This window comes from Chamaea fasciata, unplaced genomic scaffold (genome assembly GCF_029207755.1).
Source record: "Chamaea fasciata isolate MVZ Bird 193981 ecotype frontalis unplaced genomic scaffold, bChaFas1.0.hap1 SCAF_1, whole genome shotgun sequence".
Lineage (NCBI taxonomy): Eukaryota > Metazoa > Chordata > Aves > Passeriformes > Sylviidae > Chamaea > Chamaea fasciata.
In genome coordinates this window covers 141,514,407-141,526,373 of record NW_027094086.1, presented here as the reverse complement: position 1 = coordinate 141,526,373, position 11,967 = coordinate 141,514,407, and the positions used below count along the sequence as shown (strand labels likewise).

The 11,967-nt window shown below is 45.2% G+C and overlaps 1 protein-coding gene across 1 annotated transcript; it reads right to left on the bottom strand.

Annotated features, from left to right (window-relative positions):
* Positions 1–1,179: 1,179 nt before the first annotated feature.
* KLF6 (KLF transcription factor 6) lies at positions 1,180–10,272 on the bottom strand. Its single transcript, XM_066200372.1, has 4 exons — positions 9,774–10,272; positions 6,350–6,923; positions 4,477–4,600; positions 1,180–4,056 (listed from the first exon to the last, which is right to left on the bottom strand). Exons 1-4 carry the CDS (start codon positions 9,873–9,875, stop codon positions 4,005–4,007), a joined length of 852 nt encoding a protein of 283 aa, XP_066056469.1. The 5' UTR covers positions 9,876–10,272; the 3' UTR covers positions 1,180–4,004.
* Positions 10,273–11,967: the final 1,695 nt, after the last annotated feature.

Sequence of the window (11,967 nt, the reverse complement as noted above, 5' to 3'; positions counted from 1 at the left end):
CTTTTCTACACAAGGAGGCAAAATATCTCAACCCTCAGTAGCTTTTTCTCTTTCTATTAAACTTTAACTAAGTCTCCCAGAAGACACCTGTGTTCCATTGCATGAGATACACCCATGGTAAAATTTAATGTAACCCTCCCACTGCAGATCATGAATTTGCCTAGATTGCCATTTCTGCCATGCCTAATGCAGGCATTATGTCTATTTACTAGCCCACTGCAGGGCTAACTGGGGAAGGTGGCAAGGGTCCCTTTGCCACATTGCTTCTGCCTCAATCTTTAATGTTTCAGTTCTTTTGCATCATTTTAGACCATTTCTAAATCATCTAAGTCCATGATATGTTAACATGAACTGAATTCACATGCTCCAAAACATGTGAAAGTTTCTCTGCATACAACTTTGCAATTTTACCAGTGTTTTCACTCAACGCTTCAGGGACTTTTAACACCAGCATGAGTGAAGCAGGAGCCACAAGGCAACATCAAACAAGTTCTGTATGAGTCTCGAGCCAGGTCCATGCCAAGCATGCTTTGAACAGCCATTGCTCAGAAAGAATGTGGTTCAGAGAGGCTTGTGTTCTACAGGCTGAAGGTCACCACCAGCACATGGGTCAGGTCAGCCCAAGAGCAGCCTCAGATGGGTGTCTGCAGCAGGCAGATATAATGCAGTCCCTTCCAAGCTCTCCTTCCCACAGCTGCACGTCGAGGTTTTGGGCTTGCTTCCCCATGGACCAGGCAGGTCCAAGATCCACACTCTGCAGCAGTTGCCAAGGACAGGTGCCTGCCTCCAGCCCAGCCAACAGCTTTCTGGCTTTGTCCTTCCCTTTGAATGGCCACTGGATCTCCTTTCCCACACACCAAACTCGTCCCATGTGCATTCACCTCTCCAGAACAAACGATTTGAAATGAAGGTGCAGTCTTGCAGTAACAATCACATTAACTATTTATTCTGCTGAGGCAAATGATGAGTCAAGAGCAGCTTTTCAAATACGGAAGAACTTCTAGTTTCTACTGCCAAGATTATTCTCCCAACAGGGCTTGTCTTCTACAACATGACCTGACCCAAAGGTGTTTGCACCCGCGACCAGGTGTGACTCAAGACAAAGCAGCAACACAGTACTTGACATTGTTTGGTGTGTAGGACTTAGAGAGAAGAAAGATGGAAACAGACACGTGATGCTGATAAGAATTTCTTTTTATGTTATTCCAATAAAAAATACATTCATACAGAAATATAACAATCTTGCAAAAAACAATTTCAAATAAAATCTTGTAAAACAAAATTCTTACAAAAATCTTACAAAGAGATTCTTTAGATAACAGGGTGCTTCAAAAACAAAAAAAGAAATTTCACTAATAGAAACTTTTTCTTCTTAAATTTCAAGCAAAAATGTTTTATTTTTTTTATTTTTCAGCTTGATTGAGGCTCAGTTATCACCTGAACAAAATGTACTTGCTTATTAAGAAAATTACAGGCATTTGACATATGGCACACAGCCCCACCCCATCCACACAAGTCTGATGGTATTTCACAATTGAGACAAGCCAGTGCAAGTATTTTTTGTTTGGGGTTGGTTTGTTTGTTTTTGTTTTTGTTTTTTTTTTTGGTTTTTTGTTTTTTGTTTTAATTTCTTGTTTATAAGAATTACAGCTAAGCCAAGGACAAAGCAAACAAGGAGTTAAAAATACAACAAAACCCAATCATAAATAGAAATCCATTTTCTGGAAAATTTTGTCTGTTTGGGGGAAGGAAAAAAAAAAAGTGCATTTTCAGGCAATTTAAACCAAAAATGAAATGAGAATGATTTAAGCCTGTGTGTTCCATAGAACCAGATCACTTGCATATACTTTTTTTAAACCATTTATCTACATACATTTCCAGGAAGATATACCAAAATATTAGCAGAGTAAGCAAGACTGATAATTAACAATAAAAGAAACAGGTCACATGTTTCATTGCATCAACTGTAGTGAGCTGGTTTTAAAAAAACAAAACAAAACAAAACAAAACTGGTTTTGGACAGACTATTCCTACTCTAGGAAAAAACAGTCTTTATTTTAGCTGAACTATGTAAAATTAGAGCTCAACCACCACAACGACTAGCTCACTCACAGGTCCTCCAGTAAGCTGGAAGGCCAAAACCCAAGTGCACTTCTGCACACAGCTAATATTCTTTTAGCATGCCAATATTCGGTTCATATCATTCTTAAATGGCCACAGATACGCTATTCCAGACAACCTAATAACTACAAAACACAGTCAGCAGTCTGAGAAGGACTGAATGCCAACAAAGCCTTTAGCATACCATTAAGCTAAAGGTAAAGCCTCTAAAAATGCTAGATTTTAATTAACTGTATCTTTCATTTCTTTGTCTCCTTAATGACCGTATTGCGGGGGGTAAGGGGGAAGAGGGAATATTTTGATGGGCTGTGGCATTTTCTAGCTATGTGTTCTAGTTCTTTTCCTTTTAAAAAAAATATTTATATATTATCTATATATATACACACATACACAGACTGTACACACAAATATACATACACAATTATTTTTCTGCCCACTTTTAAAAAAAAAGTAATATAGTTTCTTTCTGTATGACCAACAGATAGCTAGATATATAGATGTGAAACTTGTGCCTTTTAAGCAAATACATCTTTTAATACTTCTGTATCTTTAATATGTATGAAAACTTGACATATTAAGTACAGTTGGGGTGTGTATATACACAGTTGTTGTGCAAGGTCAATATAAAAAAAGTCTCAAGGTGGCAGAACTGGTCAGGTATTCAATTGGCATATGCATTATACTGTAACACAGTCAAATTGTCTAAGTTAAACAAATACTGTACTGACATGAATGACTTTTCTCTATATTTGTCTTTGTGAAGGAGGACCCTGGAAGTAACCTTTTTTTTCCCCTCATATTATACATTTGATACAGTACAATGCCAGGTGAAAAGAGAGCCTTAATAAAGCATGCATCACCCATACCCCTGTATAAGACCCCCTGCAAGAGAAGGTCACTTGCATAAGGCACCATTATTAAGGTCAACAGTGCATTAACAGCTAGAAAACCAGAAGTTAGTCCTCAAGGCATAAATAAGAGAAAAATTAGCTGCATGAGAAAAATCAGTTTCTAACCAATAGTGGTTTTATCCACCCAACAAAAAAATTATTCATGTTCCATACATTATGTAACATTAGACCAATTGTATTTTAGCTGCTCTTAACTGGAATCAAAACTGCAGTCCTGATTAAAGAATGGAAAAGCATATAGTTCCCCAGAACCATGCAATAACCTTTGTATTATAATGAAAAGTTATAGTTGTGTTACATTTGTAAATACACAGCTTATACAATGGATTACAAATGAGCTCTGTAGCAAGTAAAACAAGCTACTTGACACATTGCACGTTTAATAGCTGCACCAGACACCTAAAGCTCCTCTCACACAGGAACAGGGAGGTTCCCCATTTCCATTCTGGCATCCTGACTCTTTTTATTCCCCCCTTTCCCCCGCTCAGGTTTTCCCTCTAAAAAGGTGCAGACACCCTCCCCCCACCCCTTGGAAATGATTGGTGGTCGTCCCATCTCATGAGATATTCCTCACATACAAGACATTCAGACTATTTTTTTTCTCTTACAGTTATAAAACAACCACAAGAAAAAAAACGTGCCTCAGCATACAGTCATCAAGAGATCCTCATCGCATACAGTCGCCCAATCATTAACATTCTCAGTGCACATGCTCACGGCAAAGGCTTAGGAGCCACTCAGAAGGTTAGATACCAGTGTATGAGTCCAGGAAACCCCAAACATCACGCACCGTGGTTGCTATGCCGTTCTTACATGACTTATTAGCCCTCAAAAGACCTTCAAGGAAGTGAGGTCCTGGAGGCAACTGGGTAGGGTGCAAAATGGCATGCTTTGGCTGGAACACGCATCCCTCCGCTCAAGGCTCTTCAACCTTGACGCCTCTTAGCCCGCAGGATTCACCTCTTGACCCATTCAGAGGTGTCTCTTCATGTGAAGGGCCAGGTGGTCAGACCTGGAAAAACACCTGCAAGGCAAGAGCAAGGCTGCGCGTTAGCCCATGGCCGCCGGCACGCGCGCGCGACACGTGGAGCTCAAGCACCTCCCCTTGCTCTGCTGCTCCAAAACACAGCTGGTGGAGGAGGGGTTTGGCATGCCTGGGATACACGGGAGTACTCAAGGTGTCTGTGGGCACCCAGGAGCTCTGCAGATGGGTGGTAACACTGCGGACTTGTCAACATTTGTCGGCAAGATCAGGCTACAAACCACTTCCCAAAGACTGGTAAAATGGAAGGGCTTTTCTAGCCTGAATATGCAATAGTTCCTTAAAACTACCAGACATGCTTGTGTTCCCAAATAATTCCTACAGAAGCAAAAAGCAGCCCAGACTGGCTTTCCAACAAGCATTAAAAATAACTATTTAAAAGGGTGCATTTCAATCACATACCTGTCACAGTGACTACATTTAAAAGGCTTGGCACCAGTGTGCTTTCTGAAGTGTCTGGTTAATTCATCACTTCTTGCAAAACGCCACTCACACCCTTCCCATGAACATCTGTAAGGCTTTTCCCCTACAAAGAAAGCAGATTACATGTTAGTCATGACTTCATTCAAAGACAGGAGCTATCATTTTCTATGTAAACCTCCCTCACTTCTCCAAAGACGGATAATTTTATTTAACCTATCTGAATGCTTCAGAACACACAAGCGAAGAAGGCTCACAAAATTCATCCACATGATTCCTACTTATCTTGCTGCAACAGCACATCAAATTAACTCATTCTTACAAAAAATAATAACAACAACAAAAAAAGACTGATTAAACAGGGTCCCAGGAAACAAAGGAATCTAGCCCTCTACCATTCCTGTTCATCCACAATGGCAGGCTTACTCCCAAACAGGTACCATTCATCTCATAAAGGTGATTAAAGACAGCACAGCTAGGCTCCAAAATGCAATTAGGCTACTGTATTGCATCAAAGTCCTCTGTCACTCACTCATATGCATAACATGCAACCTCTTTTCTGCTGAGCCACTTATTCTTCGAAAAGCCAGCATACCACTTTGAACACTGCTATTTCAGCATTCAAGAAATACCACTTCCATTCACAGGAACGTTCTCAACCAGACAGCACCCGAACACCATTTCTGCAATACTTCTGAGCCTGACAGCTATTTATGTCTGCACAACAACCACGGGTTTCAGATGAAATTGGGTTTTTTTTCTCTTGAAATAATCCTGTTTTATCTAACTTCTGCATGACAATGGGAGCATCCGAGCTTGCTCAGACTTCCCACAAAAGCCACAAAATGCTGAGCTCATGAGTCAAAATAGAACTTTTTCCTTGAATTCCCTTTCCCACATCTTATGGAGAAAAAAAAAAAAAAAGCCAACCATCCATACAGATGTTAGAACTGGTACACCAAGAACACCATGCCAGTTCCTCACATTAAGCCATGACTACTGAGCCGAGGCACAACTCTACACATCTAACTGCTGTCATAAAGAGATGTCAAATAATAATGCTCAAACAAGCACATCAGCAGGCTACTTCAACCATAAAATATTTATATAAAAGCCCTGAAGAGTCTATCTTCCTCACTTTCTTTCCCAATAACACACAGGATTGTTATCTTTATTTTTTATTAAGGTTTCATAACAATAAAATGCTGTTGCTCAGTAATTTGGGATCAAATTATACAGTAGACCATAAATTTTTAGGTCCAATTGGGCAGATGTGTCAGAAGGACAATGATACATTGTGGCTTTCCAAGATTTCTTGCTGATAACAATGGCATGCATAAGTGTTAAATGGGTTACAAATTTAGCTATACTTAATATAATCAAGGCCTTGGTACGTCTGATAAAATAGACCTGATGTGGACTGAAGCATAAAAACAAGCTCTTACACTATTTAGTAATCTGACTGTTTTTTGGATATACATTCCTCTTTTTTTTAGCAAAAAAGTCATGGCTCAATTTTGCTTTAAAAATAACTGTCAAGAAAGGCCTGGCACCTATTTTGGCTGAACCTTTTCTCCTGAGGACAGTGTGCTGCTGCAGCTTCCCAACCACTGCCTGCTTAGATGAGTGGCTCCTATTTGCCATGACAGCAGCCTAATCCTCCAGTAAGTGCCCTGGCCCATGAAGACAATGAGGAAGTGATGTTGTCCATGCTGGTAAGCCTCTGCTACAATTACATCATCCCTCCAAACCTGGGCTACCACCCAGTGATTGAGTAACCTGTGACACCACCACCACCACCACGGAGTATTCCCTACAGTAGTTGCCAGCTCTTAACAAGCAGAGGGTTACTAACCTGTATGAGTGCGCTGATGTGCTTTCAGATGTGAACTTTTGGTGTAAACTTTCCTGCAACCGTTAAAATGACACCTGTGAACACGCCTTCTGCCATCTGGGGAGGTGTCACCATTGGAGGGTGTACCTTTTTCTGCAGTCTTTCCAGTGGTACCGGTACGGATTTTCCCCGGTGAATGCAACTCACCCGGCGTACAATTCCATATCTGGGAAGAAGGCTCCTTGCTCAGCTCAGGAGACGAAGGGGGAGTGGAAGTGACAGATGAACTCAAGTTCCCTGAACTGGCTAAAACATCACTTATAGGGTCAGAGGTAAACTTTGTCGTGGGCGAGAGCTCCTCAGAGCTGTCTGAAGATTCGCTGCTCACATCAGAATTCAAACTGTTGGTCTCTAAGTTCTGACTAGCAAGATTGTCCTCTTTTGGGACACATGTGTTCTTCAGTTCAGATTCCTCCTTTTTCTCACGTGCCAGAATAATTTTGGTCCAGAGATCCTCTTGGCTATCAAATTTGATTTCAGATGCAGAAACATAACAAGGTTCACTCTGAAGATACCGTTCCAGCTCCAAACACGTCTAGGTGAAAGAGAAGGAAGAAAAAGAGAGAAAAGTTACAGGCCTGCCTAAAAATAAACCAAATTATTTTACACTTCAAAAAGCATGCAGGAATGTAGCACATTCGATTTGAGGTTTCTAGGTTCAAAACAAATTAAAGGCTCCTCAAGCTGTAACTAGGTGACTGTTACGATGAAAAGAAATCAGTTTTTGAGACCTGGGCAGGAGTTCAAACACACAGCTGAAGGTGCAAGTCAGCTTTGGTATCCAAAATAGCATTCTAATGACTCAGTTAAATTATCATCACTCTCATCATAAAATCTGTGTTTTCAGCAGGCTGATGTCAAAAAAGACCATAAAGAACCACAAGATAAAACTACACTTCGCTCTTGCACCTTGACTAATTTCAAGTTGTTTTGTATCTTTCTCACACAAACGCGAGGCTGAAAAGACCCAACTGAATACAATGCGCTCTGACACCCAGTCAAAACCCAAATCCTGTGTCAGAAAACAAAGCCACATTTCAGCACGGCTGCGGAGCTGCCGGCCTGTCTTCTGGGGACATCAATGGAGCAGCAGACATCCTCCCATTTGCTGTGCATGAGAACACAGCACACTCGACTTTCAAAGAATGTCATTTCCAAGCACACTGGCATGCACACCACATAACTCAAACTGCTCCCATGCGTGTTCAGGGGAACATGGAGAACTTCAACAACAGAGGAAAGGGGAGGAAAAAAGTTCCAGAATAGAAATGTCCTGTTCTATAGGATGCGAGATGGGAAATTAGTTTGAGGTCCTGCTGGGAGTCCCACAATGAACAAGAACTTTATCTACTGGCCAAGAGTGCAACTGTATGAGTCATCTCTTTCTTTCTTTCACGCAATGCCAAAGGAGACTTCCTTTTAAAACCATGACCATCTGCCAAGAAAGTACTCTGCAAATGTACATGTAACAGCACATAGACAACTTCCCCTAACCACATTCCCCTCGACTCCATGAAAGAAAACAAAACAAAAAACAAAACCACCCTGAACGGGGTGAAACTGTGAGTTTCAATTTCATTTCACCCCTTCTGACTTTCTAGCCATTTTTCAGAGAACAGAAAAAAAAAGAAAGAATGTGAACTGTTATGGCAACAAGCTGATGTTTCGGGATTATTCTTTCCACTATAGGAATTGATCCATATGGAAGTTTACACAGAAAATGGACACACCAAGTTTCCAAACCAAACACTACTTATTTTAGCAAGATCATCTTTTCCAAACCCGGGAGCAAAACCCGGTCCCAAATGCCACACATTCTCCTCACAGCCCCTTTGCATCTGCCCATGAGCAGAGCCGCCATGGGAGCAGCCTCCTTTCTCCCCCAGCACTGCTCCAGTAAACTGGGTCACATGCTCTGGTCAGGCTCGGAGTGTAGGCAAAATTGGACAGAAAAATCAGAACCACAAACAAGCCCCAAACCAAACCCACTGTTGCACACGGTATTTATGTATTTGCCTATAATTAGGGAACTGGGTTGCAATGTTGTTAAAAACAAGAAGGGTTTCTACAGGGACAGCACAATAGTGCTTTGATTTTTCGTGAAAACAAGCAAAAAAAGCATTTATTAAGATCTTGTTAAACTTTCATATTCCCGGCTAATTTAAATTCCTCATTAGCTAGATTAGTAATGGGGAGCAGAGTGAAGCTCTCCGAGTTTAAATGCCTCTGAAGGCTACTGGGAACGAGGGCTGGCGCTTCGCCAAGAGCCCGAATGCCTGAAGGAAACTACTTAGCTCCATTTCAATCACGTACTATGGAGCTGCCGCTCTGAAAGGGGAGCGGGGGGGAGGGAGCGGGGAAAAGAAAAAAAAAAAAAAAAAAGTCATTGCATACAATTAGCAGGCATGTGAAGGTTGTAACACTTTGCATTTCAACCTTCTGGGAAAGGCTCCTTCGTCCTTCTGCAAAGCCAGCAGGTAGCTGATCCGGTGACCGGGCTGAGCAGCCCCCGCCGGGCAGCGAGCGGAGCGGCGGCCCCGCTCCCCCGAGCCCCGCGGGGCTGTCAGACTCTGCCATCCCGCTGCTCGGATCACAGCAAGAAGAGAAAGGGGAGAAAAAAATGGCCCAAAAATTATGTCCATTAAAGGGAAGAAGGCTCCGTTCTTCTCCCTTCCCGGCCACGGCAATTAGCACAAGGGGATCGCTGTCATATGACTGACAACTCACGGGCTCGACAAAGCTCCCTGCGCTGGGAACAGCCACGCTCTGTACATGTACATACACATGCACACACACAGACGTGTGTACCGACGCTCCTGGAGGGCTTTTTCCCCATCTTCGCCAGGAACAAAAACAATAATAGTATACACTTGCAGAAAAAAAAAATTAAAACAAAAACACACCAGAAAAAAAAAAAAATCAGAAACCCACAGCACAGGGCGCAAAGCAGCCCTTGGCCAAGGCAGGGAGCTCGGATGACAAGACCCAGCTGTGGAGTCTGGACCTGGTACAAGCGCGAAACTTTTGCCAGGACTCGGTGTGGAGCGAGCGGCGGCTCCGCGCGGCTGCGGAGCGGAGCGGCCGCGGGCGCTGACAGCCCCCGGCAGCGCCCGCGGTAAACAAGGAGAGACGGGGATGCGCAGCTCCTTCCATCCGCCTCGGGACTGTTCCCCCCAGACAGCCGTCTACTCAAAGCCGAAACACCTGCTTCAAAACATCGCTACACATTTGTGCTGAATTCTCCCCAAACTCCTCGCTGACACTTGGGCTTGATTTTTTTTTTTTGCCTTTTTTTTTTTTCTTTCTTAAATCCGCTCATCCTTTAATACGGCTTTAAAAAAAAAAAATCCCCGACAACAACAACAACATCGACATCCTCGTTTACCTGTTGCCAATATTCCTCCAGGGACGGCAAGGCTGAGAAGTAACCCGTGTCGTGCACAATCTGGAGTTCCTGGAAGATGCTGCACATTGGGAGAACATCCATGTCTCAAGTTGCAACAACAAAGTCAGTGCTGGTTACCAAAAATACAGATGCCTCCTTTATGTGCAGGGGTTGCGGGGTGTGTGCGGGGGGGTGTTAACCTCTGCTCTCAGTTTCCAAGTCCCCCCCCCCTTCCTCCAGAGATGAAAAAAAAGAAGAAAAAAAATTGTATATATAGATATATATATATTAATTCCTTGAGGAGCTCGGGGAGGAAAAAAGACCCAAAGTTTCATGCAAAGTTTAATCGCACAGCAGGGCAGGACGTCTCCCGGGGCGGGCGCGCGGCTGTCCCCCCTCCCGCGGCCGGCGGACCTGGCGCAGAAGCGGCCCCAATATTTGCAAACACGGCGCGGACTCTGCGAGCGGAGCCCCCCGCAAAACTTCCCTATTCAAAGCTCTGCCCGGCCGCGCCGCCGCCCCGCCCCCGCGCCCGCCCCCGCCCCGCGTGATCCCGGCGCGCCGCCCGCCGCCGCCGCCCAATCCCCGCCGCGCGCCCCGCGACCCGCGTGCCGATGACGTCAGAGCCGCCCAATCGCCGCGCGGCAGACATCGCGGCTCCTCCTGGCGTGACCGAGCCCGGCCGTGACGGCTCCCGCCATTGGCCCGATTCGAAATTCGCCCCCTCCTGATTGGCCGGCCCGGCGGCAGGCTATTTTTAGCAGGGTATATAAAGCGGGGAAGCAGCGGCTGCTTTTTTCCGAAGGGGCGGTGTGCGCGCGCGGGGCGGCCGCGCGGGGGAGGGGAGCGGCGAGCGCGCAGCGCTGCCGGCGGCGGCCGCGGGGGGCGCTGCGGAGCCGGGCCGGGGCTGTGCAGGGCCTGAGCAGGGGTGTCCCGGCTGGCCGGGTAACCGGGACCCCCCCCGGGCCTGAGCAGGGGTGTCCCGTCGTGTCCCGGCTGGCCGGGTAACCGGGACCCCCCCTGGGCCTGAGCAGGGGTGTCCCGTCGTGTCCCGGCTGGCCGGGTAACCGGGACCCCCCCCCGGGCCTGAGCAGGGGTGTCCCTCCCGTCGTGTCCCGGCTGGCCGGGTAACCGGGACCCCCCCCGGGCCTGAGCAGGGGTGTCCCGTCCTGTCCCGGCTGGCCGGGATAACCGTGAACCACCACCGGGCCTGTCCTGTCGTGTCCCGTCTGACCAAAGTAACTGTGACCCCCTCGGCCCTATGGCAGGGCAATGTGACCCCCGCTGGTGTCTGTGCAGGGCTGTCCCGTCTGTCCGGCATAACCGTGACCCCCCACAGCCCCTTCCCCGTGAGGCTGCGAAGCAACATCCACAGGCTCTGCGGGTCCCCTGGGTTGTGCTTTCCGGTGAGCAGGAGGGTTTGATGTTCCTATCCTTTTTTTACGCCCCGAGGGACAGCTGAGGAGGCCTCAATGACACCCAGGAGTGGGAGCTGGGTCCCAAAGCAGACCTGGATGATGGTCCTGGAGCTTTGCGTGGAGAGACGTTTTTGCGTGGAACAACACCGCAGCGGATGCTCCTGGCCAGCAGCATCTGACGCTGCTTCTCCCAATTCCACCTAAGCACAGATAGTTATTTGTGTTGATGGAGCGTCAGCTTTTTTAAGACTAGACTTGTCAATGATGTGAATGTCTGAATATAATTTAAGAAACTGTGGTCATTAGCTTTCAAAAGGAGTGTCCAGTACACGGAACAAACTGTCCTAACGTGGGGTTTTTTATTAAAGGACTTCTAATTTTCTGCTGATGTTTCCACCATAATCTCAGCTTTATTCTTTCCATTTTCCCACTTTTATCTGTATCTGTTGCTGGTTGCCTACAAATAGTAACTGAAGTGCTTAATGTGTATTTCTTCTGCCTACTGTCTTCTGTGAGCTGGTGATTGCAGGTGTGAAAATGTCAGTCTAACTTTCCATCCCTGGACCCCTCATAAACTATCAATATGGTGATTCCTTAAACAAACAATTGATGTTCATGGTTGGTTTTCCTGTGTCTATGGGAAAAAAAAAAAGTATAAGGTCAATCAGAGCATTATTTTATGTTTAGAAAAACAAGGCAATGCTGAAAACACAAAATACCTAAATCCAGATAATTATGCACACTTGGTTGAATCAGTAATTCTTTACTTGGTTTCA

What these genes read in the sequence shown, in the direction of transcription:
- KLF6 (XM_066200372.1), bottom strand. Translation starts at nt 9,875, where the DNA reads ATGGATGTTCTCCCAATGTGCAGCATCTTCCAGGAACTCCAGATTGTG. An exon ending in TGGAGGAATATTGGCAACAG is followed by an intron (nt 6,924 to 9,773) that starts GTAAACGAGGAT and finishes TCTTTCACCTAG; the next exon opens with ACGTGTTTGGAGCTGGAACG. An exon ending in AAATGTAGTCACTGTGACAG is followed by an intron (nt 4,057 to 4,476) that starts GTATGTGATTGA and finishes CTTGCCTTGCAG; the next exon opens with GTGTTTTTCCAGGTCTGACC.